General features: G+C 36.3%; 4 protein-coding genes across 4 annotated transcripts; 2 read left to right on the top strand and 2 right to left on the bottom strand.

Moving 5' to 3' along the window:
- Positions 1 to 67: 67 nt before the first annotated feature.
- HIP1 (HSP70-interacting protein 1) lies at positions 68 to 4516 on the bottom strand. The gene is given in 12 exon segments (XM_008240413.3): positions 68 to 398; positions 1443 to 1500; positions 1841 to 2020; positions 2022 to 2168; positions 2255 to 2371; positions 2885 to 3025; positions 3378 to 3442; positions 3554 to 3634; positions 3716 to 3803; positions 3908 to 4060; positions 4143 to 4194; positions 4306 to 4516. Coding segments are annotated over 12 exon segments (1290 nt in total). The 5' UTR covers positions 4416 to 4516; the 3' UTR covers positions 68 to 300.
- Positions 4517 to 7838: 3322 nt separating this feature from the next.
- On the bottom strand, positions 7839 to 9835 carry LOC103337248 (Bifunctional inhibitor/lipid-transfer protein/seed storage 2S albumin superfamily protein). Its single transcript, XM_008240411.3, has 3 exons — positions 9402 to 9835; positions 9223 to 9267; positions 7839 to 8210 (listed from the first exon to the last, which is right to left on the bottom strand). Exons 1-3 carry the CDS (start codon positions 9721 to 9723, stop codon positions 8116 to 8118), a joined length of 462 nt encoding a protein of 153 aa, XP_008238633.2. The 5' UTR covers positions 9724 to 9835; the 3' UTR covers positions 7839 to 8115.
- A 5244-nt stretch (positions 9836 to 15079) lies between these two features.
- LOC103337247 (dimethylallyl, adenosine tRNA methylthiotransferase) lies at positions 15080 to 18205 on the top strand. The gene is made up of 8 exons (XM_008240410.3): positions 15080 to 15238; positions 15368 to 15514; positions 15617 to 15714; positions 16580 to 16652; positions 16751 to 16811; positions 16893 to 16978; positions 17068 to 17157; positions 17942 to 18205. Exons 1-8 carry the CDS (start codon positions 15137 to 15139, stop codon positions 18002 to 18004), a joined length of 720 nt encoding a protein of 239 aa, XP_008238632.2. The 5' UTR covers positions 15080 to 15136; the 3' UTR covers positions 18005 to 18205.
- A 1559-nt stretch (positions 18206 to 19764) lies between these two features.
- LOC103337246 (Plant invertase/pectin methylesterase inhibitor superfamily protein) lies at positions 19765 to 20722 on the top strand. Its single transcript, XM_008240409.3, has one exon. It carries the CDS (start codon positions 19904 to 19906, stop codon positions 20528 to 20530), a length of 627 nt encoding a protein of 208 aa, XP_008238631.1. The 5' UTR covers positions 19765 to 19903; the 3' UTR covers positions 20531 to 20722.
- The last annotated feature ends 1885 nt before the right edge of the window (positions 20723 to 22607 follow it).

Raw genomic sequence — 22607 nt, 5'->3', positions numbered from 1 at the left:
CTACATTTGCATGCTTAAAACCTAGACATTTTAACCCTTCTGTAAGAACCTTAAGAACAAAAGAATCTGAAACCCTTTTAAACACTTCAGTACATATGATAAACTTGCCCAAGGCAACCAATGATAATGCGGGGTTAAACACGGTCATTCCATTAGAGTTGCTGTAAAAGTAATGGTAACATAGCTATAGAATTTTAACAAGCTACCGGACATGAAACCGTCTTGTATAGCACAATGTCACGCACCATCTCTAGTCTTGAAAGTTCATCTGCCAAAAACATCATGACAACTCGGAAACTTTCACTTGGGTCCTCCAAATTTGCTCATCATCTTTTCAATTATAGGAGCCACCTTGGGATTTGCTTGATGCTTTGCAAGGTTAGCAGGGTTCTTCATTACTGCAAAAGAAACAGCCAATCAACCAATTACAGTCAGGCGGGCACATAGCAAACTCCAATGCTACTAATCAGGTCTGTATTCCCTAATCCTGTAACACCTAGCATTTCTATCTCCGGCCTTTATTTTAGTCAGAACATCAACAGCTAGTTTAATGCATGGCAGTCTTTCTAATTCTTTTCTCTTTTGAACGACTAGAAGTATGACTCCACAATCTGGAAAATTAAATATTCCTATTCAGTTCCATTCTATAATGAACATCATTTTTAACTTGTCAATCCCATATTCAGATAAATTAGTTACCAAAAAGATTTCTGGACATAATCATTAAAAAATAAATTAGGAAGCACAGCAACCAAATACTCAATCGGCGTCTATCAGAAGACAGCACAATGATTCCACAGAGGAAAGCTTAACAGTATATTTTATGAATATCAAGAATAAAATCAATAAGAAAAAATATGATCATCTGTATGTAGTTTAACAAACTATTTTAGTTGCTTGCTGGATACCCCCCACTACTACTGTAATTGTACTACCTCACTTCCCATTGCTTTCCTACTTTTACCTTATCACTTCTCTCAACAAGCCCAATGTCTTCCTTCTGGTCTTACTTAACAATTGGCATAATTATATTCCATTATACATATGATGTATTCAATACTTCAAAATAAAACATACCACGAATAAAAGCCTAAGAAACATTCTTTATTAGTCTTCCCTAGTAAACCAGAACTATGACATTGCAGATGCTGTTGTGGAAGCAAGCAAAAAACATTATATAACATGACGAATCATGAACTGTCCTTCATTCACAGAATGTAGCTTAAACAACTGAAGGATTCGAGTGTTCACCCATAAATTTAACTTCTTATCATTTGCACATTTTTTTGCACATTTCACAAAAAAACAGTTCATTTGAATTATAAGTTTCCATGTTTTGACATAACCAGTATAATCACAACCAGGAGTTTATGGATTATTAGTCAACAACTGGCCAAACTCAAATATCAATAGAAAAACAAAGTTATAAGAAGAGACATTACCATCTTGAAGAGCAGCCATGACTTCTGGATCACTAAACGCAGACATCAGTTCAGGGTCCTACAAAAAATTGCAACAAGGACCATTTAAATTTGTAAATTGCATTTCTGACCTTTTTCAGCCTGAACATCGCTTTTTTCTGACTCGAGAACTCAATTGTTCAATATAACATAGAGAAGAAGAGAAACAACAATCTATGTCATAGTAGGTTAATACACAGTAAACAGCACTGCCAAATGACCAATAAAACCTAAATCCTTGGCTTAAATAGAAATTCTTAAATTATATAATATAATAGTTTTCTTTCCTGGCTTCATATATACCAAAGTAAACAATACATAATCACTAATTTCAGGAACACATTTAAAATTTGAATTCAATCAAGAACCGACATACTTACATTCAATATTTTGCTAAAATCGACATTTCCGGGCACCCCTCCTGGTGTGCTACCAGGGAAACCCCCAGGCGCACCACCCCCAGGCGCACCACCCCTAGGCGCACCTCCAGGTGCACCTCCAGATGCTCCTCCTGGAAAGCCACCACCCATGCCTGCTGGGAAGCCTCCAGGCATGCCCCCTTGGAAACCCTCCACCCATGCCTGCTGGGAAGCCTCCTGGCATTCCTGGAAAGCCACCAGGCATTCCTCCTGGAAACCCACCAGGCATGCCTCCTGGCCTTCTACTAGAAGATGACTGCTCTTGCTTCTTAGCCTTCTCATACGCAGCCTTGAAAAGAACACACCAAAATATCTCAATCAGCCAGAAACAAGATAGCATAATCTTTTCAAGGGAATGAACTTCTAGATAGTTACCTGAGCTTCAGCACGGCGGCGTTGTCTCTCGCGTTCAACCCTTTTATCCTCCCTTTCTTTGCGAAGCCTATCATACTTCCGACGGTGTTCCTCAATCCTGTGCACATTTGGTTCAACCTACACAGTTGAGGAGTTGACATTAGAGGGAAACACAAATCCTCAAACACAAAAATACACAATCCAAGAGTTGCAGTAAGCTAAAGCATGTAAGCACGACATATTCTTCCAACATTGTGTTAGTCTTTTCTTTTTTTTTTCCTTGCTCTCCCATTAGAATTCCATGTAAGATACCTCATCTGTGAACCATAGCCATACTCTAATAACATCGAGTAATTGGACTTCATAGATTTAACCCTCAATAACATCAAGTATTTGGGCTTCACAAATTTAATTAGTGATACAGTGCTCCTCAAAATACCAAAACCCATGGTTATTCACTAAACCAGACGTGGCTGGCAGTTTATTTGGGTTCACACAATAAGATACACCAGTAATGCATGATAAAGGACAAATAAAGGCAAAAGGCAACAAACTTATCTATGCATGATAGACGATAAATAAATGCAGAAGTACAAGAAACAACAAACTACAGTTACTAGATAAACCAGAAGGATAAAGTGTGAGAGAAACCTTCTTAAGTACAGCACTTATTTCTTCATCATAATCTAACTTCGAGGCCAAGTGAAGATCCTTGGCAGCCTCTTCCCAGTGACCAAGCATTGCTCGTGCTATGCCGCGAGACTTGTAGCCTTTAGCAGAGTCAGGATTAATCTGCGATAAAGATTACAAGTTAAAATGCATGTTCACCTTCTCAAAATGTCATGTTACGTCTAGCAAGTAGATAAAAACTAAAATCCCAAAACTCATGCAAGCAGAACTATACAAAAGGCCACAACTGTAATGAAATGAAATTATATGACCTAAGAACACATATTTTATTTTCATCTGATTGTAACAAGCAAAGCAGGATGCATAACGATGCTGACTAACACACTATGTTGAACTAAACACTTCACCAAGCAAGCAAACAACACATGCACAAAGCCTATATATAAACAAATGTAGATTCTACAAGGGGAAAATCAGACATCATATAACAACAAACAAGGTGTAGGACAACAACCTCCAGAGCAGCATTGGCATCACGAATAGCGGCATTAGGTTTCTTCATTTTGATGTACACACTAGCTGTTAAGTAACAAATTAAACAGAGTTCAGAACCAAACACAAGGAAATAAACTTTCAAATTCAAAGAAAGAAAACAATCCCTATGACTACACGAGAACCAAAAGCTCAGACCTCTGGTGCCGTACATAATTGCTGAAGTAGGGTTGAGCAAAATTGCCTCCGTGAGATGCTCAATCGCTTCCTCCAAGTTACCTGCATTGCATAAAGTCCATCAAATCCTCAAGCAAGCCCTCAATTCACAAACGAACACGCACTATATAATTAGTAATATACCTTCTGAAATGGCCTCGACAGCTTTGGATTTTTCTGTCTGAGAGGCCTCGCGGTTCTCATCACTGACCTCAACCGACGCGTCTCCCATCTGCAAAATCATCCAAGCCATAAATATACAAAAAGAAAAAAGTTTGAAAATCATTCACATACTAATAACTAAATCACTAGAACTCAAACTAATTGAAAAGTAACCTTCTGAGGAGGTTCGTTGTCAGGCTCCACAGTGTCGCCCTCGAGTTCAACGTCAGATTCGATTATCTCATCTTCCTCTTCTTCTTCGACATGAACTTGAGCGGCTTCAGCGTCCGCCATGTCATCGTCGCTCTCCTCCACCACATAGCTCTTCTAAGCTCGCAAAATCCCTCAATCAGAACGCACACATATAGGGCATACAAAATAGACATTAGAAAGTTAGAGAGAAGAGTACCGATTTGGAATCGCCGTGACTGTGAGAATGGGCAGGGATCGTAGCGCCGAGACTGAAACGAAGAAACGAATCGATTTCAACTTTTGTGGAGATTTAACAGCGAAGCAGATATCGAAATAGTTTGTGTAAAACAATTGAAAAAAGAAGATAAATGGATTTTTACCTTTCGAGGTAGTCGCGGAAGAACGAGAGCGAAGGATCGCTAAGAACGCAGGGATCGGCCTTGCACTGTTCGACGAAATGCTTCAGTTGGTTCAGCTTCGCCTCGTCCATTGTAAAAGCTTGAGAGAGAGAGCAGAGCAAGAAATAGGGTTTTAGAGAGACTGAGGGAGGAAGTGAGCGAGTGAGAGAGAGAGCGGTACGGTTTTTGGCTCTCTCTATGTATGCGTTTCGGTTTTTAATTGTTTGGGTTAGAGGGACTGATTAGCAATATACTTGCCTTGACTAAGGCTCTTCTAGTAGCTGCTTCTAGTAAATAGGGATCAAATTATATTCCCATTTTAATTAGCTGAAAATAATATAAGGACATTTTTAAATATTATATTTGAACCAAAATAGAGTGGGCAAAACCCAAGCAAATATAGGACAGAGCAAACTAGGGGTGGCATTTTAAACCGAAAAGCGAAAAATCGCAAAACCAACCGACAATTTATGAATGAAACCGCATCATAAACCGAACGCATTTGCATGTATTTGATTTTCAAAACTTGATTACCGCAAACCGCAAAGTATAGCCACACGGATGATGGAGTTGAATTTTACAAGGAAATGGAACATATGACAACTTGTAAGTAATTAGTTTATTTATACTAATGTTATTTATGCTTCTTCTTATAATAAAATGTACTACACTATGTTGTTTTATTTGTAAATAACATTGGTGCTCAAACAACACAACGGTTCTTCAAATCCACTTACCACCAACACTTGAGTTTGTAACTTTAGTTTGTACCATTGGTGCATTGCATTTTCCTTTTAGTTTGTAACTTTAATTAACTTTGAATTGAATTTTTCTTTTTTGTTGTAACTTTAATTCATTTTGTTTTGCATTTTCCTTTTGGTTTATAACTTTAAAGGATTTGGAATTGGAATGCTTGAGAAGTTTAACTTTAATTGGAATGCTTGGAATTGTAACTTTAATTTTCTTAGGTTGTGAATGCTTGAGAAGTTGATGAGATTGTGAATTTATATATGTTTGAGAAATTGAGGTTGTGTATTTATTTATTTAGGTTGTGAATTTATATTTTTGTGAATGCTTGAGAACTGCGGTTTTAAACCGCAAAACGCGGTCGGTTTGCGGTTTCAAAATCACCAAACCGCAAATAGTCGGTCGGTTTGCGGTTTGAGTAAAATTGCTGCAACCACCCCTAGAGCAAACGCACAACGATTCGAGAAGCAGGGCAACCAAAGCCAAGGCAAGGGGTTAAAAGTGGCATTTCATAAATAGTGTCATTTTGAGGAGAAACACTTGTGTGGGATGGGAATAACAAACATCTTTTTTTAAACCTAGCTCACAAGAAAAGAGGCCGACTAATCATGGTGTGTCACACACGATAGCTATTCCATTTGACATACCATGATTGGCCAAGAATAACAAAACAGTGTTATCTCCGTTTCACACAAGTTTTTCTGCATTTTGAGAGGTCAAAATGGTTCTAGCCCCTCACTCCTTGCTCCTCCCTGCACTCAAAATTTTGTGTTTCGATCCTCCGTTTTTTAATATCTCTTGTATTAAAATAAATAATTATTAATTATAATAAATATATAATAGACATGCTCAAACAACAATAATGTAAACAAAAAACATGAACTAAGGCCGAATGGTCCGAAATCAAGCCATAACCCTTCTTAACTTTTTTAGTTTTATGTTTGGCAGACCGGCTTTTGAGCTGATTCCAATATGGAACAGTTCTGGAAAGTTTGAAAGTTTTCTTGGGTGTCCAAAGCAATTTTGTGTGTCCACAGACCACTCTTGGGTTGGGTCTAAACATAACTCTCTTTTTTAACAATTATTCCATTCCGGAGAGCATTAGCCCACTTTGTTTTGAAGAAAAAGCCCAATAGCAAAGCAAGCATCCTCTAAGTCCAATACAGTCCAATTCTACTATTCCATTACTCTCTTCTTCTTTTTTTTCTTTTTTTTTTTCCTTTTTCTTTTTTATCAGAAAAGGGAGAATTTGATTCCAACAAATCCAAAGTACAAATAGGTTCGACCAAGGGGGTTTACCTCAGTGGATAAGTGGCCCTCCTTCCCAATGCAATGTATTTATCGTTAATTCTCAAACAAAAAAACAAAACGAAAAGTACAAATAGGTTCTCGACCCAAAAAAAAAAAAAGAGTACAAATAGGCTCTATAATATTTTCTCATTTTCTCATGTTGTTTTCTACTGGAACCTCTCTCCTTGTGACTGTTTATTTATGCTTCGTGTGGCCACTTCTTGAAGATATTCCTAACTCAGTTCTTTGAATAAGATTTCAATGTGTATATTTTATAACTGAGAGAAAGGGAGAGAGATTTATAATTTCTTCTAGGAGGAAGCTATTCATGGTTTTGGTTATGAAGACGAGGAGTCTATACCTTTTTTCCCCCTCTTGCTCTAAATATTCCAAACAATATTTTCTTTCTATAAAGGATATTTTAATATCTTTGTCATTTCTATCAAGTTTTTGACTTGATTGTCATCTTCCAAGAGTGTAAGGTTCAAGTGAAAACGACACTAAATGTACCAGTGTCTTGTTTTTAACTCACAAATTGTGATGATTTCTTCAAACATAATGAAAACGATAGATCAAATGATCACTGGCGATTGAAATATTTATGCAAGAATGATATTCCAAAACGAAAAATAGCATATTTCGTATACATACATTAAATTTATTGATTAATATTATGTCTGCCTTAGCAGAAAAACTTACAAACGGGGATATCGTTGTTTTCTTATTACCAATTCTGATTTATCGCGAGAAAGTTATCAGCGACATACCGTGATTGACTGGATAAAAATAATGTTATTCCGTTTCATGTAATTGTTTCTCGTCTATCCCCATAGACACGCATTAAATTGATTAAAAATTATGCTTGCCCTCAGCCCTTGTTATATGCAATAGCCAACAGGACAATTGTTTTCAACTTTGAAGAGGAGAACAAATTAAAATTTGAGATGACTTTTCAGTACAAGTAATGGAAAATGAGAATAAAAAGAATGATTTTCATTCATAACTTCTAATGCGTTTACTTACATGATTGTGGGTCTTACTTTAAACTCTTTAATCAAATACTCCAAAGAATAGGAATTAGATCAATTACTCCCCTCCAAGTTGATCTTATTCCCATTTCTTGTTTATTCTGTTCCATTTATTTCCATACACATTACTGATAAGTAAACATTACGAGACACTTTAATTTACAAAGTTGATATCAAAATGTTCCATGTTTGACAAAAATTTATGCAAAGTTGGGGACACCATAGAAGTAAAATGCCCATTTCTACATATAAGGCGTGCAAGAAAAAGCAAAACAGAGCAAGGTTGGGGGGCAAAATTATATTCTTGTGGGAATAAACCTATATCGGTTTAACTTTATACGCAACCAATTTGGAGGCCAACTAAGCTCTTCAACGACAAAAAGCTATCTTAAATCACGTGAAGCCCACAGCACCCAAATTACAACAAAGATTGATGCAAATTACAGACACTTTAAGAAAACCAACATGATTTTATTTCGTCCGACATTTGAAAGAAATAGCCTGGTGTCAATGGTGCCATCAAAAGCACCACACTCACGATGTAACCTTCAAATTGTGCAACACAGAACATAGACAATACTTACTTACCGACCAATATGATCTAATTAAGATTAAAAAAATGCTAATCAAATAAATTTATATAAAGCAACAACAAGAGCAAATAACAACATCTCCAAATCTGTGAACTCAGGAACCCTAATAGCGATCTGATCTTTGCATTATTTACTCAACGGAAAATGACAGAAGCCCAAAATAAGAGCAGAGCAGAAAACCCAGTCCATCCTATCTTGCTTGGGCCTCCATTGTCAGCATTTGGTGCACCTGCAAGATTAAATTACCACTTGATTTAATAATAATAATAATATATAAAAAATTCATATAGCAAACATGGATTAGGTCAATCGGCCAGGACAATGAGCTCGGACCCCTTTCAAATTGCAATCAAATTCGAATCTTCATCTCCGTAAATTAGATTAATTTAAAATAATTTAAACTATAGCTTATATTTAGAAACAAAATAATAATATTCATATATACATTAGTTTCAGCCTTTTCCAAGTAATAATTGTCAACAATCTGAAAGGGCATGACAAACTGTTGACTGCTGAGCACGAAATGGTCAAAAATTTATTTCTTTTATTGTTTGCGGTCGGACTCTGAATTTTCCAGGAGCCACAAATGCATAAGCACGACATAGGAAACATGCCAAAAGGTAAGAGGGACTTTCTTTTGAATCTTCTATGGACCAGTCAAACTTGGAAGGCACCAACAAAATGTCACCAGAATTAAATTACACTCGAACACGTGGCATGGCTCTATTCAGCCCTCACTCATCTTACCTACTGATTTCTTACTGGTCCAATCACACAAGAATTGCAAAACAGGGGAAGTGAAGGCAATTCGAAGTTTTTGTATTTTACAAATAGGCGGACACACTAGTTTGAAAAACTCACCTAACTCACATTTGCGAAGACAATCGAATTTAAACCAGGACCTACTCAGAAAATTTTATTTTATTTATGAAAAATAATAATAAAATAGAAACCCAGGATTTAAACCTCAACTCTTGCTCATAATAATAATCAGTGACCACAAAATCCAACTCTGCTAATCAGGATTTAAGTTACCCAATTCAAATTGGGTCTTGAAGAAGACCCTAAACTCAGCTTATGATATATAAGATAAGAAACAACATTATCAGTGAGTAAAATTAAAACCCAAGTCTTTTATCAGGATTTTCAGTTACCCAATTGACTTTTGATGACCCTAAACTCAAATTTTGATGCAAATAATAATTTTGAATTTAGTAAACATAGAAGAGAAGTTTGGTTACCTGGGGTTGCAGGTGGGGATTGTGGAGTGGGAGCACCAATGGCAGCTGCAAAAACCAAACATTAAAACCACCACTTCAATCAAATTTGCTCGTTGAACAATTAAGATCTGAAAAGGGTGTGTTGAGAAAATCCAATTAAACACAAGGGTGTATTTATCAGATATCTAGCCTCCGCTTACCTTTGCATTTGTTGACGTCCATTGTTTCGCCGCAGGCGGTGGCGATTCTGAGACCCGAAGTGGTGTTGCCACCATAAATCTTGAGAATTTCAGGCGCGAAGAAGAGGTTGCAGAGGCAGGCGAGCTGGGTGGCAACGGTCTGTTTGATGTTGGTGCAACACGTGGCGGACGGAGTATTCGTGTTGTTGAGGTAGTCTGCGCAGGGCAACAGGTCCTGAGCACAACCCGGCGTCGTATTGTCTGACTGTCCGAAGCATCTGGTCATGCTCAACACCACAACCGCCATGGCCATGGCCAACATGAACATGTTGGAGCTGCCCATTTTCTTTTTCTGGTTTAGGTGTTGCTGCTTTTGCTCTCTGTGTGTATATTGGAGAGAGATTTTGGTGGTGGCTTTGCTCTGCCTTCTGAGGCTTCCTGTTGGGGTTTTTATGTTTGGCACATGCGCGCGTTTTCGTTCGTGGAGAAAATATGTGACTCGCGTGAGTTGATAGAGCGTTGATCTACTCGCTGCTTAAATTATTATTAGTATTATTACAAAGGGGACTTGCTCAGCATTTTCAGCTGGATGCTGGAAAATGGCAGCTGTTCAGGGTATTATCACATATTCAACATGGACGTTTACATTAGTTTAAATCATACATGGAAGTTTACTCATTGCTAATTGATCAACATGGAAGTTTACATTAATAGTTTAAATCATACTGGGTTTTAACCTATTGCTAATTGATGTTGAGGTGGATGCTCAAAGTATCTTATAACACTTTTTGTTATTTCTAGCCATTGCGCAATGACATACGGGATAATTTTTCCACATGTTCTTGCATTATTCGTCCGGAATATCAAAACAATATTATCCATGTTACAAGAAAGTTTTTCTGCTCCAATTGTGCTCTTAATTTTTAATTCAATTGTACTTTATAGTTTTGAGAGTTATAATGCTTAGGAGCCAATAACCAACTAACTCTTGGGATTTAGTTGTACTTCTCTTATCAATGTTAAAACAGGTCCTAAGTTTAAAACCTTACACCCCATATACCTTTTTTTTTAATAAAAAAAAGATTAGGAGTCAATAAGAATAAACTAATTATGAAGAATATAATATCATGATGGAGTGGATATATCTTTTACAAGTGATTTTTTTTTTTTTTGGTTGTTGGAGAATTATGGATTGCATTCATAATTCAGCTAAAAAAATCACAAGCTATAAAGAGCCAATTCAAACTAGTCACAAAAAGCCATTACAAATACGGAGAAATCTAACATCAAAATTAAGACAATCTAGTACACCTCCACCAATGATCATGCATGACTAAAGAAACTCCATAAGCATCCCACTAAGATTGTAAACTCAAACAATCAAAAAGATAAAGCTTGGAAGAACCAAATAAAAATAATACAAATAAAACTCTCACAAATGAGATGTGGAAAACTCGCACAAATGAGATGTGAAAACTATACAGAAACTCGTGACTTATTCCAAAAATAAAGAAACCAAATCACACCAGATTGCAACCCCATAGTCACAAAGACAATCCACTGTACGCAAGCACCAATATATACAAGATCCGCACCAATCAACTTTCCTCTTTGACAAATAAAGCAAATACATCTAAAAAAGATAGATCCGCAGAGATTTGTAACAGAATTACGCCATAAACGAGCCAACGAAATAGAGAGGGAGACTATGCCAAAGGTAAAGACAAAGAGGATGGAAAGGGAGGGGAGGTGGAGATGACAAGAAAAAGAGAGGAAGAAGAGACAAAAAGCATCGAAAACAGAGGCGGCTAGGAGTTTTCTCTCTTAGGGTTTCTCTTAGTTGTTTTTTACAAGTAATGTATAAGTGATAGGTTTAGTTTGAAAATAAAGACAACTATGTTTTTAGATTTTTTTTCCTGAGTGAATAACTTAGTGTTAAGTTAACAATATATGTAGATAAATCTAAACATGACGCTATTAATAAATTATTGGATTAGTCTTGAATCAAAATGATTAATTACACTAGTTAGGTTAGAGTTGATTAGCAATTGTCACCTTCCTTGTTAAATTAACAATGGATTACTGAGACATATAGTAGGTAGATGAGTAAGATTTAATATATTTCGTTCGGTATCACTAAAAAGATTTACCCGTATTCAGTAGTCGCTTTATATTTTTAATGATTCATGGAAATGCCAATTCTGACTTCATGTGAACGTTTTGTGGAGATTTCTTACAGATATATAAACAATAGATATTCAACATGCAGACCTCGGAATGCAACAATGGAAAGATGGTCCGAAAGTGCAAGCTAGATTCTGGACTTTTCGCGGATTTCCATCGAAATAGAAAATCATTCCAAGTTGGCCACCTTCAAGAGTTGAAGGAGAACTCCAATCATGTGTGGGCAGCACATCATCCTCATCTTGTGAAAAAAAGTAGTAAATTAAGGGATCATTAACAAATTAAATCGCATTAATTAATTAGATAGATAGACACCAACTCCTTTTTTTATTTTTTTTCTTTAATTGTTTTCTACAAAATAGGGGAACAAACATTGGGATTGCACTAATGCGTTTGGTTATGAAACAAATGTACACTGAACCTTGGACTGCCTTAAATTTTATCACCCCATTTTTTATATATGAATATAATTTTATATATTCAATAAGAGAATCAAGCGATAATAGCTCAAATAATTAAAAGTATTTATCGATACATCTCGATTCTTTATCCGATTTCCACCTCTTCTAAAATCGATTGCGTAAAATAAAGAAAAAACTGATGGATAAGTTCTTAGCTAGTAGAGAGGGAGGAGAGCAAAAGTCAAAAGAGAAGTGTAGAGTCTGAGATGTGAATGCAAAGACTTAGAAAATTAAGCCAAGTGAGGACGCGCTCATTATTTGCCGCTGTAGTATTATCATGCGGCATGCAATTTCGTCCAAAAAAGGGACAAATCCCCATCAAAATAAAAGAAAAGTTCAAGAAGTCAGATTACCGGCCCGGTTTGGTTCCATCTGTAGATGCAATTTAGGTCAATGCCCGAGTCAGCAGGGACATGAGACACGGCTAATATCAACTTGTTAGTTGTCAAGTGGATTTTGTCCACTACAAATTTAATTAAAATACAAAAAAAATTATAGAATTTGAAAGAAGTTTTGCGTGAGGTGGGATCATGCATATTCTTATTCTTAGTGAAAGGAATTAAGAAAAAAAAATTAACAGACGTTAAAATGTTATAACATTTTTTTTTATATTAGGGTTTTTAAGAGCAATAGTATTTGAACTTGTACCCGATTCGCATTTTGGTTTAAAAATGGCTCTTGTTGTAGTTCCTCAATTCCACTTTCGTCAGCACTATTGGTCATGTCGTTGTAATATGTTCCATTTTTAGTCAAATTTAAGGAAAAATTATCATTTTATATAGCTTTCACATTGGAGCCAATATTCGAGTTACATGACTAAAATGTAAGTCGTTTATATATTCAGGGATCATTGCTCTTAAAAAACCTAGAGACTAAACTTGAAATGACCATTGTGCCTTTAAATTTAATAGAAAATTTAATGGATGACCAGCAGTACTAACAAAAATGAAGTTGATGGACTACGTCAACCATTTTTAAAGTTCAAGAACCAAAATGCGAATTGGGTACAAATTCATGGACTATTGCTCCTAAAAACTCATTTTATTATTATTTATGCAATAAAATAAACTTCGCATAAACTTTTAGTTACATGCTTTGATGATTAAGAACCAACAAGAGATATTTAGTCATGTTGATGCTCTTTTTGGGAGGATCAACTTAGGTAGAAGAGTATTGAGTCTTTAGCAGGGGAGAAGATGTGAACCTTCGGTGTTTGGCGGATTTGAAGAAGACAATGAGGAAGCAGCAATCGTCAAACTTCAGACACCGGTCTGGTGTCTGCCAAAGGCTCTTCGATGCTTAAGTCAGTTATAAGTGGTAATTTTGGCAGAGTAACAATAAATGTGAGAAAATAGTTACCCTTTTTTTCTTGGGCATTGTTCCCCATTTATAGGGAAGTGAAAATGGGAGTCTTGCACAAAGTTTCGATGTTGGACTTTGTGCAAGCTGCTGCAGAGGTGACAGGTGTCCCTGGAAATTAGGTTCAGTAGTCGAGAGCTTCGGCAGGTGGCTGCTGCTTCAAAAGAGTGTCTTCCTTCAACCGGTTAGAAAGTGATGACGTCACTCACTTTCTAAGAATTTGTTTGTGTGTCCCTTCGGGGTATTTCAGCAGGGGATAAGTGCACGTCTACCTTGGTGCCAGTCGTATTAATACTGGATATGCTCGGTTGATTATGGTATAAACAAGTCATATACCCATTCTTAGCACTAAAATTATAAATAAACCCTACACCATTTAATTTCTATAAACAAACCCAAAAAATGACAGCTTACCATATTGAATTTAATTTTGATTATTAAATTACTTTGATACCCTATTGAGTGTTTTGGACTTTTTTATGAGGTTTTGGGGTTGGATTTGTTTTAAGAAATCAATGGCAGTTTTGTAAGTTAAAAGAAGTTAAAAGTTTTTTTGTTATGTTGTAAATGGGTTTTGGGTGTGTTTCTAAAGTCCATTTCATATAGGGTGTTTTTATAATTTGAACTCCTATACTGGGTATAATAGTGAATCTCTCAAAAAAACAAAATTGCCTCTTAAAAATCTTTTAGTTACCATGAGCTAAACAATAAATCATTAATCTTCAAATTTATTATTATTGTTTTTGCAATGAGAAGAACAAACAAACAAAGCAGAAAATTAAGTGATCCTTTTATTGTAACAATCAAAAGATTCTTATTTCAAGGATATCCTTTTGTCGGTGTGACGAAATGTTATTTGATCAAATTTAAATTGTATATATATGAATGACTTTTCTTTTTCTTCTAGGAAATGTTTTGAGTGAGACCAAGTCAGTTTTAGATTTTAGCGTTTGTTTTCGTGGGTTAAATTTAGTAGCTTCGAAGAGCTTTGAACTTTGACCTTGACTCACTTGGCCTTGGTTTAGGTTTTAGTTCAATGAATAGAAGTATGAAGATGTGAAAATGACCAACTAGAAAACCATTAGATATTCTCATTATACCTTAATTTCAACGTGAAATAAATAGGATATAATAACCAAAGAAATGTAGACAAGTTGTTCCATGAAGAATAACAATAACTCACTATAGTTTCTTTCGACTTTCGGTATGAATTTTTCAATTTTGAGACAATCATTTCCTTTCAAATTGTTTCTCATATTCAAAATCTTGAACTAATTTTTAAGGAACACTAAAATATGTAACTTTAAAATTTGCCGAAAAATTCGAAAAAATTCCGACTTTTTCAAATGTAATGAATGTTGAAATTTTTGATATATTTTTAAACAGAATTAGGAGGACATTTTATGAGTTGGAATTGAAATCCTATTATTCCGATTTGATCCGTCCAAAAATCAGGCCTAGTCCCATGGTTCATAATTCAATTTTCATTTTTCTGATGGTCTTTTGAGAGAGTTTTGTGGGTTTGGGACCTCAATTACTTTACAAAGTGAGACCCAAATTAAAGCTACCTCAAACTTAAAACTCAAATTAGAGCCCAAACATATCAAGAGGGTCCGCAAAGAGGCTTCTAATTATAACGGTTGTGTTTCCCGCCATAAACATCGTTCTATTTACCTTCTGTGCCACCCAAACGGATAACAATACAAAACCAGATAGCAGAAACCAGAGGCTGAACAGAGCGCTTCAAAACCAATGGCCGCTCTAAGCATTGGCATCGCCATCACCAGCTCAGCCTTACTTACAAGGCCGACAACGCGTAGTTCGAGGCCTACCAGAATTTCCTGCATTGGATGGGTACCCTTCAAACTCTGCTTCTCACAAATTTCATAGAAATTCAAAGCATGGAATTTAGTATTTTTAAAAATCAATTATTCGGGTTTTTTTTTTTCGAATTTAATATTTTTTTGAATTAATCTAAGGAAGGACCCAGAAGGTGTATTGGGGCCGCCGCAGACGGGCCATTTGGCCCGAATAGAGTTCAAGAGGCGGCTGGAAAGAGACGCCGATGCTCGAGAAGCCTTCGAGCGCCAAGTCATTGAAGAAAAAGAGCGCCGTAGAGCTCTTAGAGAAGTAATTTGAGAAATGGGTTTTGAATTTTCATGAATTGGGCCTTTGTTAAAGAAATAATTTTTAAGTTACTGTGTCTGTATTTTGTGTTTGATTGTTTTTCAGTCTCGGGCTGAGCCGGATACTGCAGAGGAGTTGATCGAGTACTTTCTCGACACTGAGGCACAGGAAATTGAGTTCGAGATTTCGAGGTTGAGGCCACGGTTAGTGCTTTAAAGTTTAAACCCATTTCTGTGTGAAGCCTGAAGAGAATGGCAAAGTAGGAAATGCTTGCCATCTGTTTGAGGAGAAGCTTAAATGAATGTTAAAAATGATGGCAGCTCACATTTTCAGTGTCTGTGTTTGGTTCTATTGCATATAGCTTAGAAATAGAAATGTTGTGATGGAGAATATTGTCAGTCGATGGTTACATAATCTTTACTTGTTGGAGTTGTATCAATCTCAATTTTCCATCAGCTCCACAGGGTATATTTGAGCTGCATGTCAGATGATAGGAGCATAGGGTAGAACTTGCGCTTGCAAAAATCAGCTTACAAGGGAGGGGTGCGCAAGAGCTCACATACTAGCCCGAGATCTTTATTTTTTCAGTGTGGGATATTGGGATTCTAACATGGAACATATATGGACCTAATATAATGAATGGTTAAGATCCATATACCACATGAAGTGTAGGTTTTTCAATTCTAGGCGATATGCTCCACGGCTAGTTGAGAACTGACAATAATTAGAAAGTCATTTCATTCAGAAAATGCAAGTTAACAATATTTTTGCATTTACTTTTTGATATTTAATTTTCTTAAGTTAGATGAACTACCACTGAATTTTGAACCCTTAAACCCATCGTCTTCCACTCTTGTTCTTCCTTCCTAAAGGAAGGAAGTGCTATTAGCTTAAAATGGCAATAGCATTTACCATTGACTATTCTTATTGCACTCCAATTTATCTCATTATTGTCTTGCCATTTGGGAATTTACTCTCTCAATGAGCATTATGCATATCTTTTGTAATTTTTGTCCATGAACTTCTGCCTTACTTCCATTCTTTTCCCCTTACATATGTTCTATGCAGATTGGACAAGGAATTTTTCTCACACCTTCAATATGAGCTAGGTCAGCTTCGGTTTGCTGTTTCAAAAACTCAGGTTCCTCACTGAAACTATCTATTTGGGTCAATTTCTGAAACTATACAATAAGGCTCCTCACTGAAACTATACGTTCGGTTTGCTGATGATTTTTCTAGGATATAGAGGATAGATTGATTGAGCTGGAAGCATTGCAGAAAGCCCTGCAGGAAGGAACAGGTCTGTTTAATTTCACAAACGTTTGTGATAAAGACTTGGTGTTCTTACCTGCTTACTAAAATGCTCCATTCTCTGTTACAGAGGCATATGACAAAATGCAAACTGACCTCATTAAAGCAAAGCAGAGTCTAACCAAAGTCTTGACTTCAAAGGATGTAAAAGCAACTGTATGTGCTGCTCTTTTCACTCATGAAGCAATGAAGTTTAACAGTTATGTAATTTGTGTTGCTCAACTAAATTATCCTTGACAATGCAGTTACTAGAGATGGTTGAGCGCAATGAACTTAATAGATCCTTCTTGACACTTCTTGATCAAAACATTGCAAATGCACACAAGGGCAACCAGGTAAATCACCTTGGGAAAACTTCTTTCATATTGCTTGAGATAATTCATTTCATTCTTTGTTTGTAATTTCGACTTGAGGCAGATACATTGCAAGTTCCCTTACAAAACATAAAATTTTCACCTTTAACATGCTATTACTCACTAGCCATGGGACCATTTTTTTAGTACCAGAAAAATAGGGTAGTGGATGTTTTGTTGAAATTTTATACTACTGCAAGTGAAGGTAGAATATCAAAAGCAGCACTTCCTCTTAGTTACGTACTCAACTTAAAAAATGCAATTTAGTTCCTTCTTCTGTCCCCTCACCGTTGATGAACCAAAAGTCAGTTTTTGTATTAAGAAAAAACTGCCTGAATGCTAATCTAGTATGCAGAAATTATAAAACGATTGCTACTTTGTTGGACTGATCCACTCTTGCCTAGACACATCAGGTTACATGCTTGAGTTGGCCCGAGAAGAGTTCACATAGAGAGGATTTAGAGTAGTAAAAGTGCAAGTGGTTTGCTGTTGTGAAACTTAATCAAACGTAACTTTATTTTGGTCTCTTCATTTGTACCTGAATTCAACTTATCGTAGAGGTAAAAATCTTCTTTGCATCTAAGTACACCAATAACAGGTCCACTTGTCCTATATACTATTTGAACTCCTATAGTTGATGAATTCTTGACACAGACGCACCAAAAAAAAAAAGAAAAAGAAGTTAAATGTTATTCAGTAACTGTAACTGCATCCATGGTGAATTAAAATCTGAAGATCTATGTCAATGTTAAATTATGACTTGCAGAAGCAAGCAGCTGATTTCATGGAAAAGCTTCGTGGGGCTGTTCTCAAGTACATGACAGTTTAGTGCTGAGGTGGTAAATATTAAGCGGTTGATTAGTCTCTTAGATGAAGTTTTTCTGACTTTGATTGTCCATATTGTGTTGCCACACTACATTCAGTAGATTATGTTTTTAGACTACCCAAAAAAGGGGAAATTGTAAAACATTGGGAGTACTGTTGTATCAATAAATGTTTTTATATGCTATATACATAAAGTTACATCCTAGATCTTTCTACTATAATGGAGAAATCACAAAATTCAGAATCATCATACTGTAGGATGAGACTGATTTATAACAACAAATTAAATAAGGCTAAATCAAGTATGAAGTCATAATCTATTGATGTGTATTCAGTGAAACAATGGTTATGGAGTCACTGTCTTTAATTTTCTTGTTCAGCGAAACAACTTTGTAATTTATCGTTTTTATTTTTGTTCTTGATGTTTTCATGTTGGTAGTTGATTAATTCATAGAAGCTGACAATGGATGTCCTTTTGATTCCTTGAGAACCAGTGATTATTGGAAAGTGGTCACTGATTTGGAAAGCACTGAACAGGCATAAAGTGAAATGCAGTACAATGTGTGGCACAGGAGTTTCTGCTTTTTTCGCATGCATGCCAAGCAATCTTTCTATTACAGAGATGCTCTTGGAAGCTATTGGTTGGTCGTGTAAGAAGTCTATGCTTGAAACTTGGAACAGAACTATGCCTTAGTCTCCTCCCTCTATAATTAGGTACGAGAACAACTTTGGGTAGAAAATAGCATCTGAAGATTTTGCACACACAAATCCAGCCACAATGATTGGTCAAGATTTAAGTGTGAAATAATGTCCCTTTGTGCGGTTTTTCGGCATTTTACGGGGTGCAGATTGAGTACGCGCTTGCCACTACTCGGTTTGAACAAGTGTAGGTAGAACTAAAGAACCAAAGAATTACAAACACTAGTAGTACAATGATTGAGAAAGCACTTGAGGAACAAGTAACGATGGTACTTACAAAAACTCAAGGGGTTATATGAATAAAATGTCAACGTTCTTCTAATAGAAGCGCTTCTTGAGCAGAAGTGCTTCCTGCAGAAGCACTACCAAACAGACTTAGATGATTTAATTTATCTTTGATATCCTTTACGCACTTAAGATTATGCGATGTCCACAACCTTTGCCTTGTCTATTAATTTCTAAGTGCCTCAGTCAGTGCCCTAGCCGGGTTTCGTTCTCAAACAACGACATGTAGGCTTTTGCATAATGTATGATCACTTTTTTCTGTGTGCGCACTTAGATGAAGGTGGGTAATATAGTATGCAATAGGGTTTTGAGAAAGTTGCCATTTAGTACTATCTATCAATAATTTATGCATATAGTTATTAGCCCTTTTGTATCATGATCTGCAAGTTGCTTAATAATATAGTTATTATTACTCTTCAATTAATTATTGACTAATTGTTAGGTGGAAAATCACACAAGTTCAGCCTTATTTAACAGTATTTCAACAGTAGATTAATGTCTATTGGCCAAATTTTACTTTGATTATGCTTTTGGCCCAAACCCTATTGAAATCAATGAGATAAAGTAGATTAGGTGCTTTGGAATTTGAAAGGGTTAGGCTTGCATTTACTCCAAACTTCATACAGTAGAGGAGATGAGAAGATGAGGATTTAACCGAAGAAAACTGGTGTTCTTAAATTCCTTGCAACCAAACAGGGTGGAAAAAAAGTAAAGAACAATAAAGAGACTAAAGAGGAAAAAAACATAAACGGAAGGCAGTAGAAGCAGCTAAAAGAAAAGTAGGCATGCGACTACTTTTATTTAATCTCCAATGAAGATTTTAAAAAAACTTCTAAAAATTCTCTCTATATAACTCACTATCTGTTTTTTGATTCCATGTCATTCAAATCCTCCTGTCCCTCTCCATATCTTTGCAGACATGGCAAGACTTGGTCTTGGCCTTTCCTTTTTGGTTATCTTCCATATTCTTCACACGTTTGGTGCAGCAGACTCCACCATTGCCAGACACTCAAGCCCCACAGCTTTCATCAAAGCCGCATGCAGGGCCACTGATTATCCTGCACTGTGTGTTCAAAGCCTTGCAGGCTACGCAAGTGCCATCAGACATAGTGAAAGACAGTTAGCTCAAACTGCTTTGACAGTGAGCCTAGCCCGGGTGCGGTCGGCTCAATCCTATGTGGCCAAGTTGACTAGAGTCGGGGGGATCAAGCCTAGGGAGTACAGAGCTGTGAAAGACTGCATAGAGAACATGGGTGATAGCGTCGACCGGCTTGGCCAATCGGTTAGGGAACTTGGCCAGGCCGGTCGAGCCTTTGGCCAGGACTTCATGTGGCACATGAGCAATGTGGAGACTTGGGTTAGTGCTGCTCTCACTGATGAAAGCACTTGTCTTGATGGGTTTTCTGGTCGTTTCATGGATGGGAATATAAAGACAGCTATAACAAGAAGGGTCAACAATGTTGCTCAGGTTACTAGCAATGCATTAGCCCTGGTTAATCGCTTCGCTGCAAAACACAGGGCAGCCTCAGCTGCCAAGCAGCCTTAGATTTTGATTTTGTCTAGTTGTATAATGTAAATGTGACATGGTATTAGTAGGGTTTGTGCCTGGTTTAGATCTTGCCTTTGAAAGTCTTGTTCTTGTTGGTTGATGTGTAAAATGAAACAATCTCTAGGGCCTAAAGTCTTGTACCAAGATCTTCTGTCTTGTGTAATATATGGACTCTTGTTTTTTTTTTTATCTTTTTAAATATCTACTTATAAAATCACTCATCAATTTGAACCTGTTGAACTCAAACTGGAAGAAGATGAGTTCACAACCTGATTTTCATGTTCACCTGGATGAGCTAAAGCATCACTCACTTAGCTTTCTTTTAAAATCTGATATGATAAGAAATCTGATATGATGATATACACAGATTTAGCTTTTAGCTTTTCTAGAAAGCACTTCCTGGAATCTACTTGTCAGTTTATTGTCTGTTCCGCACAATACAATCCATGTGGGTTCCATTATTGTGTGGTGAATCATATATATATATATATATAACGAAGTAATACACGAAAGCTCATCATGCCAAGGAGAGGCAGGGGACAGCGGTTAAAGCAATGGCAAGCATCATTTTCAATGTGCTTAGCTTTGGACGACCAAATCTAGTGTTATGAATGCAAATCTTCTAAAGATGAATAAAATACAAAATTTGAGCGAGCCTTATCCTTTCGTGAATGGGATGGGATGGGACATGTTGATTAAATTTTTTCACTTGAAAGTTGAAACATTATGGAATCAGCAAAGCTGCTTCTGATTAGACGTGCGCTTACCAAAGTGCCTAATTAAGCTTAAGAAGAATCAGCCTAGTCATATTGATTGAGCGGAAAGGAAGATGAGGCCAAAGGAGAAAGTTCCATTTGGTAATTGATCTTGGAGATTAGTGGGGTGACAGAGACCATGCTGGGAAGCCACTTACTTACACATATGAATTGGGAACCATTAGTTTATTGAAGGTCTAAATACATCCTCAGTCCCCATAAAAGTGACTTCCATAAAAGTGACTTGTGGACAATGTCATGTGAAGATCATCTGCCATGGATGTCACATGTATGTGCTTCCCTTCTTTGTTAAAATGACGGATTTTGTGTTGATATTTTAGATAATAATATTGATAATATGTTTTGTTATTGACAATGATATCGACACATTACCAATACCATAACATCAAATATTAAAGGAAAAGGGAGGCAGAACAGAAGGGTGCAGTAAATCACACACTGTGCCTAAGAATCCTAAATTTATATAAAATATTTATTCAATGAGGAAAAAGAATTTGTAGAAACTGGTGTAGATAAAGATCCCCATGCATTTCCTTTTGTTCAGGCTTCACAGCAGCTAAGAGTTGGAATTTGCGTACGATTAAACTGTACTCATGATGCTTATTATTGGTGGTCACAGCAGGATCCTTCATTTGCTGCAGATGCTTATTGTTTACTGGTTTGATTTTTTATTTTATAATATTTATCATCATATCGTCGAGGTTCCACTAAAAACAAACTGTTAGACAGTAATTCATCAGGGTTTGAGGTATATAACCACTGTACAATATTGTATTCTCAAGACATGGTTTTGGTGATACCAAGCTAATTAAAAAAAAAAGAAACATGCTTAGCCAAATTTGCAGCTAGAGCTTGTGTTTTATCATCACACACAAAAGAGATCCATTTGGGATTTGTTCTACCAGACTTTGTATGCACTTTCCTATCAGGCATAATTACTGCAGATACAGTCAGCTGGTTCAGAAAAAGTCATTTGTCCTCATACACAAAGCCAAGGATAAGATCAAATCCCACCTTTCTTAGGAGTTTGATGGGGTAATTAAAAAAGAAGATCAAAGTCATTGTCTCTCATATTAGGATACTTATAATCAATCAAATATCTCTAGTTTAAACTATCACTTATAGCGATAAAATAAAAAATAAAAATAAAAAGACCAATTCTTCTTTCTAATCTCTTGCTTTCCACATGGGATTTTTCAGCATCAGGTAATCAAGAGCATGATTAAATTGTTGCATTATTGAAAACAATTGACAGAAGTAGCTATCCCATATTTATGAATCCAACACATCCCCATCAA

The sequence above is a fragment of the Prunus mume genome, linkage group LG7, assembly GCF_029339155.1.
Source record: "Prunus mume cultivar Tortuosa linkage group LG7, ASM2933915v1, whole genome shotgun sequence".
In the NCBI taxonomy this organism is placed as follows: domain Eukaryota; kingdom Viridiplantae; phylum Streptophyta; class Magnoliopsida; order Rosales; family Rosaceae; genus Prunus; species Prunus mume.
Note: the sequence above shows the minus strand (reverse complement) of the source record. Positions and strands in the feature narration are given on the sequence as shown.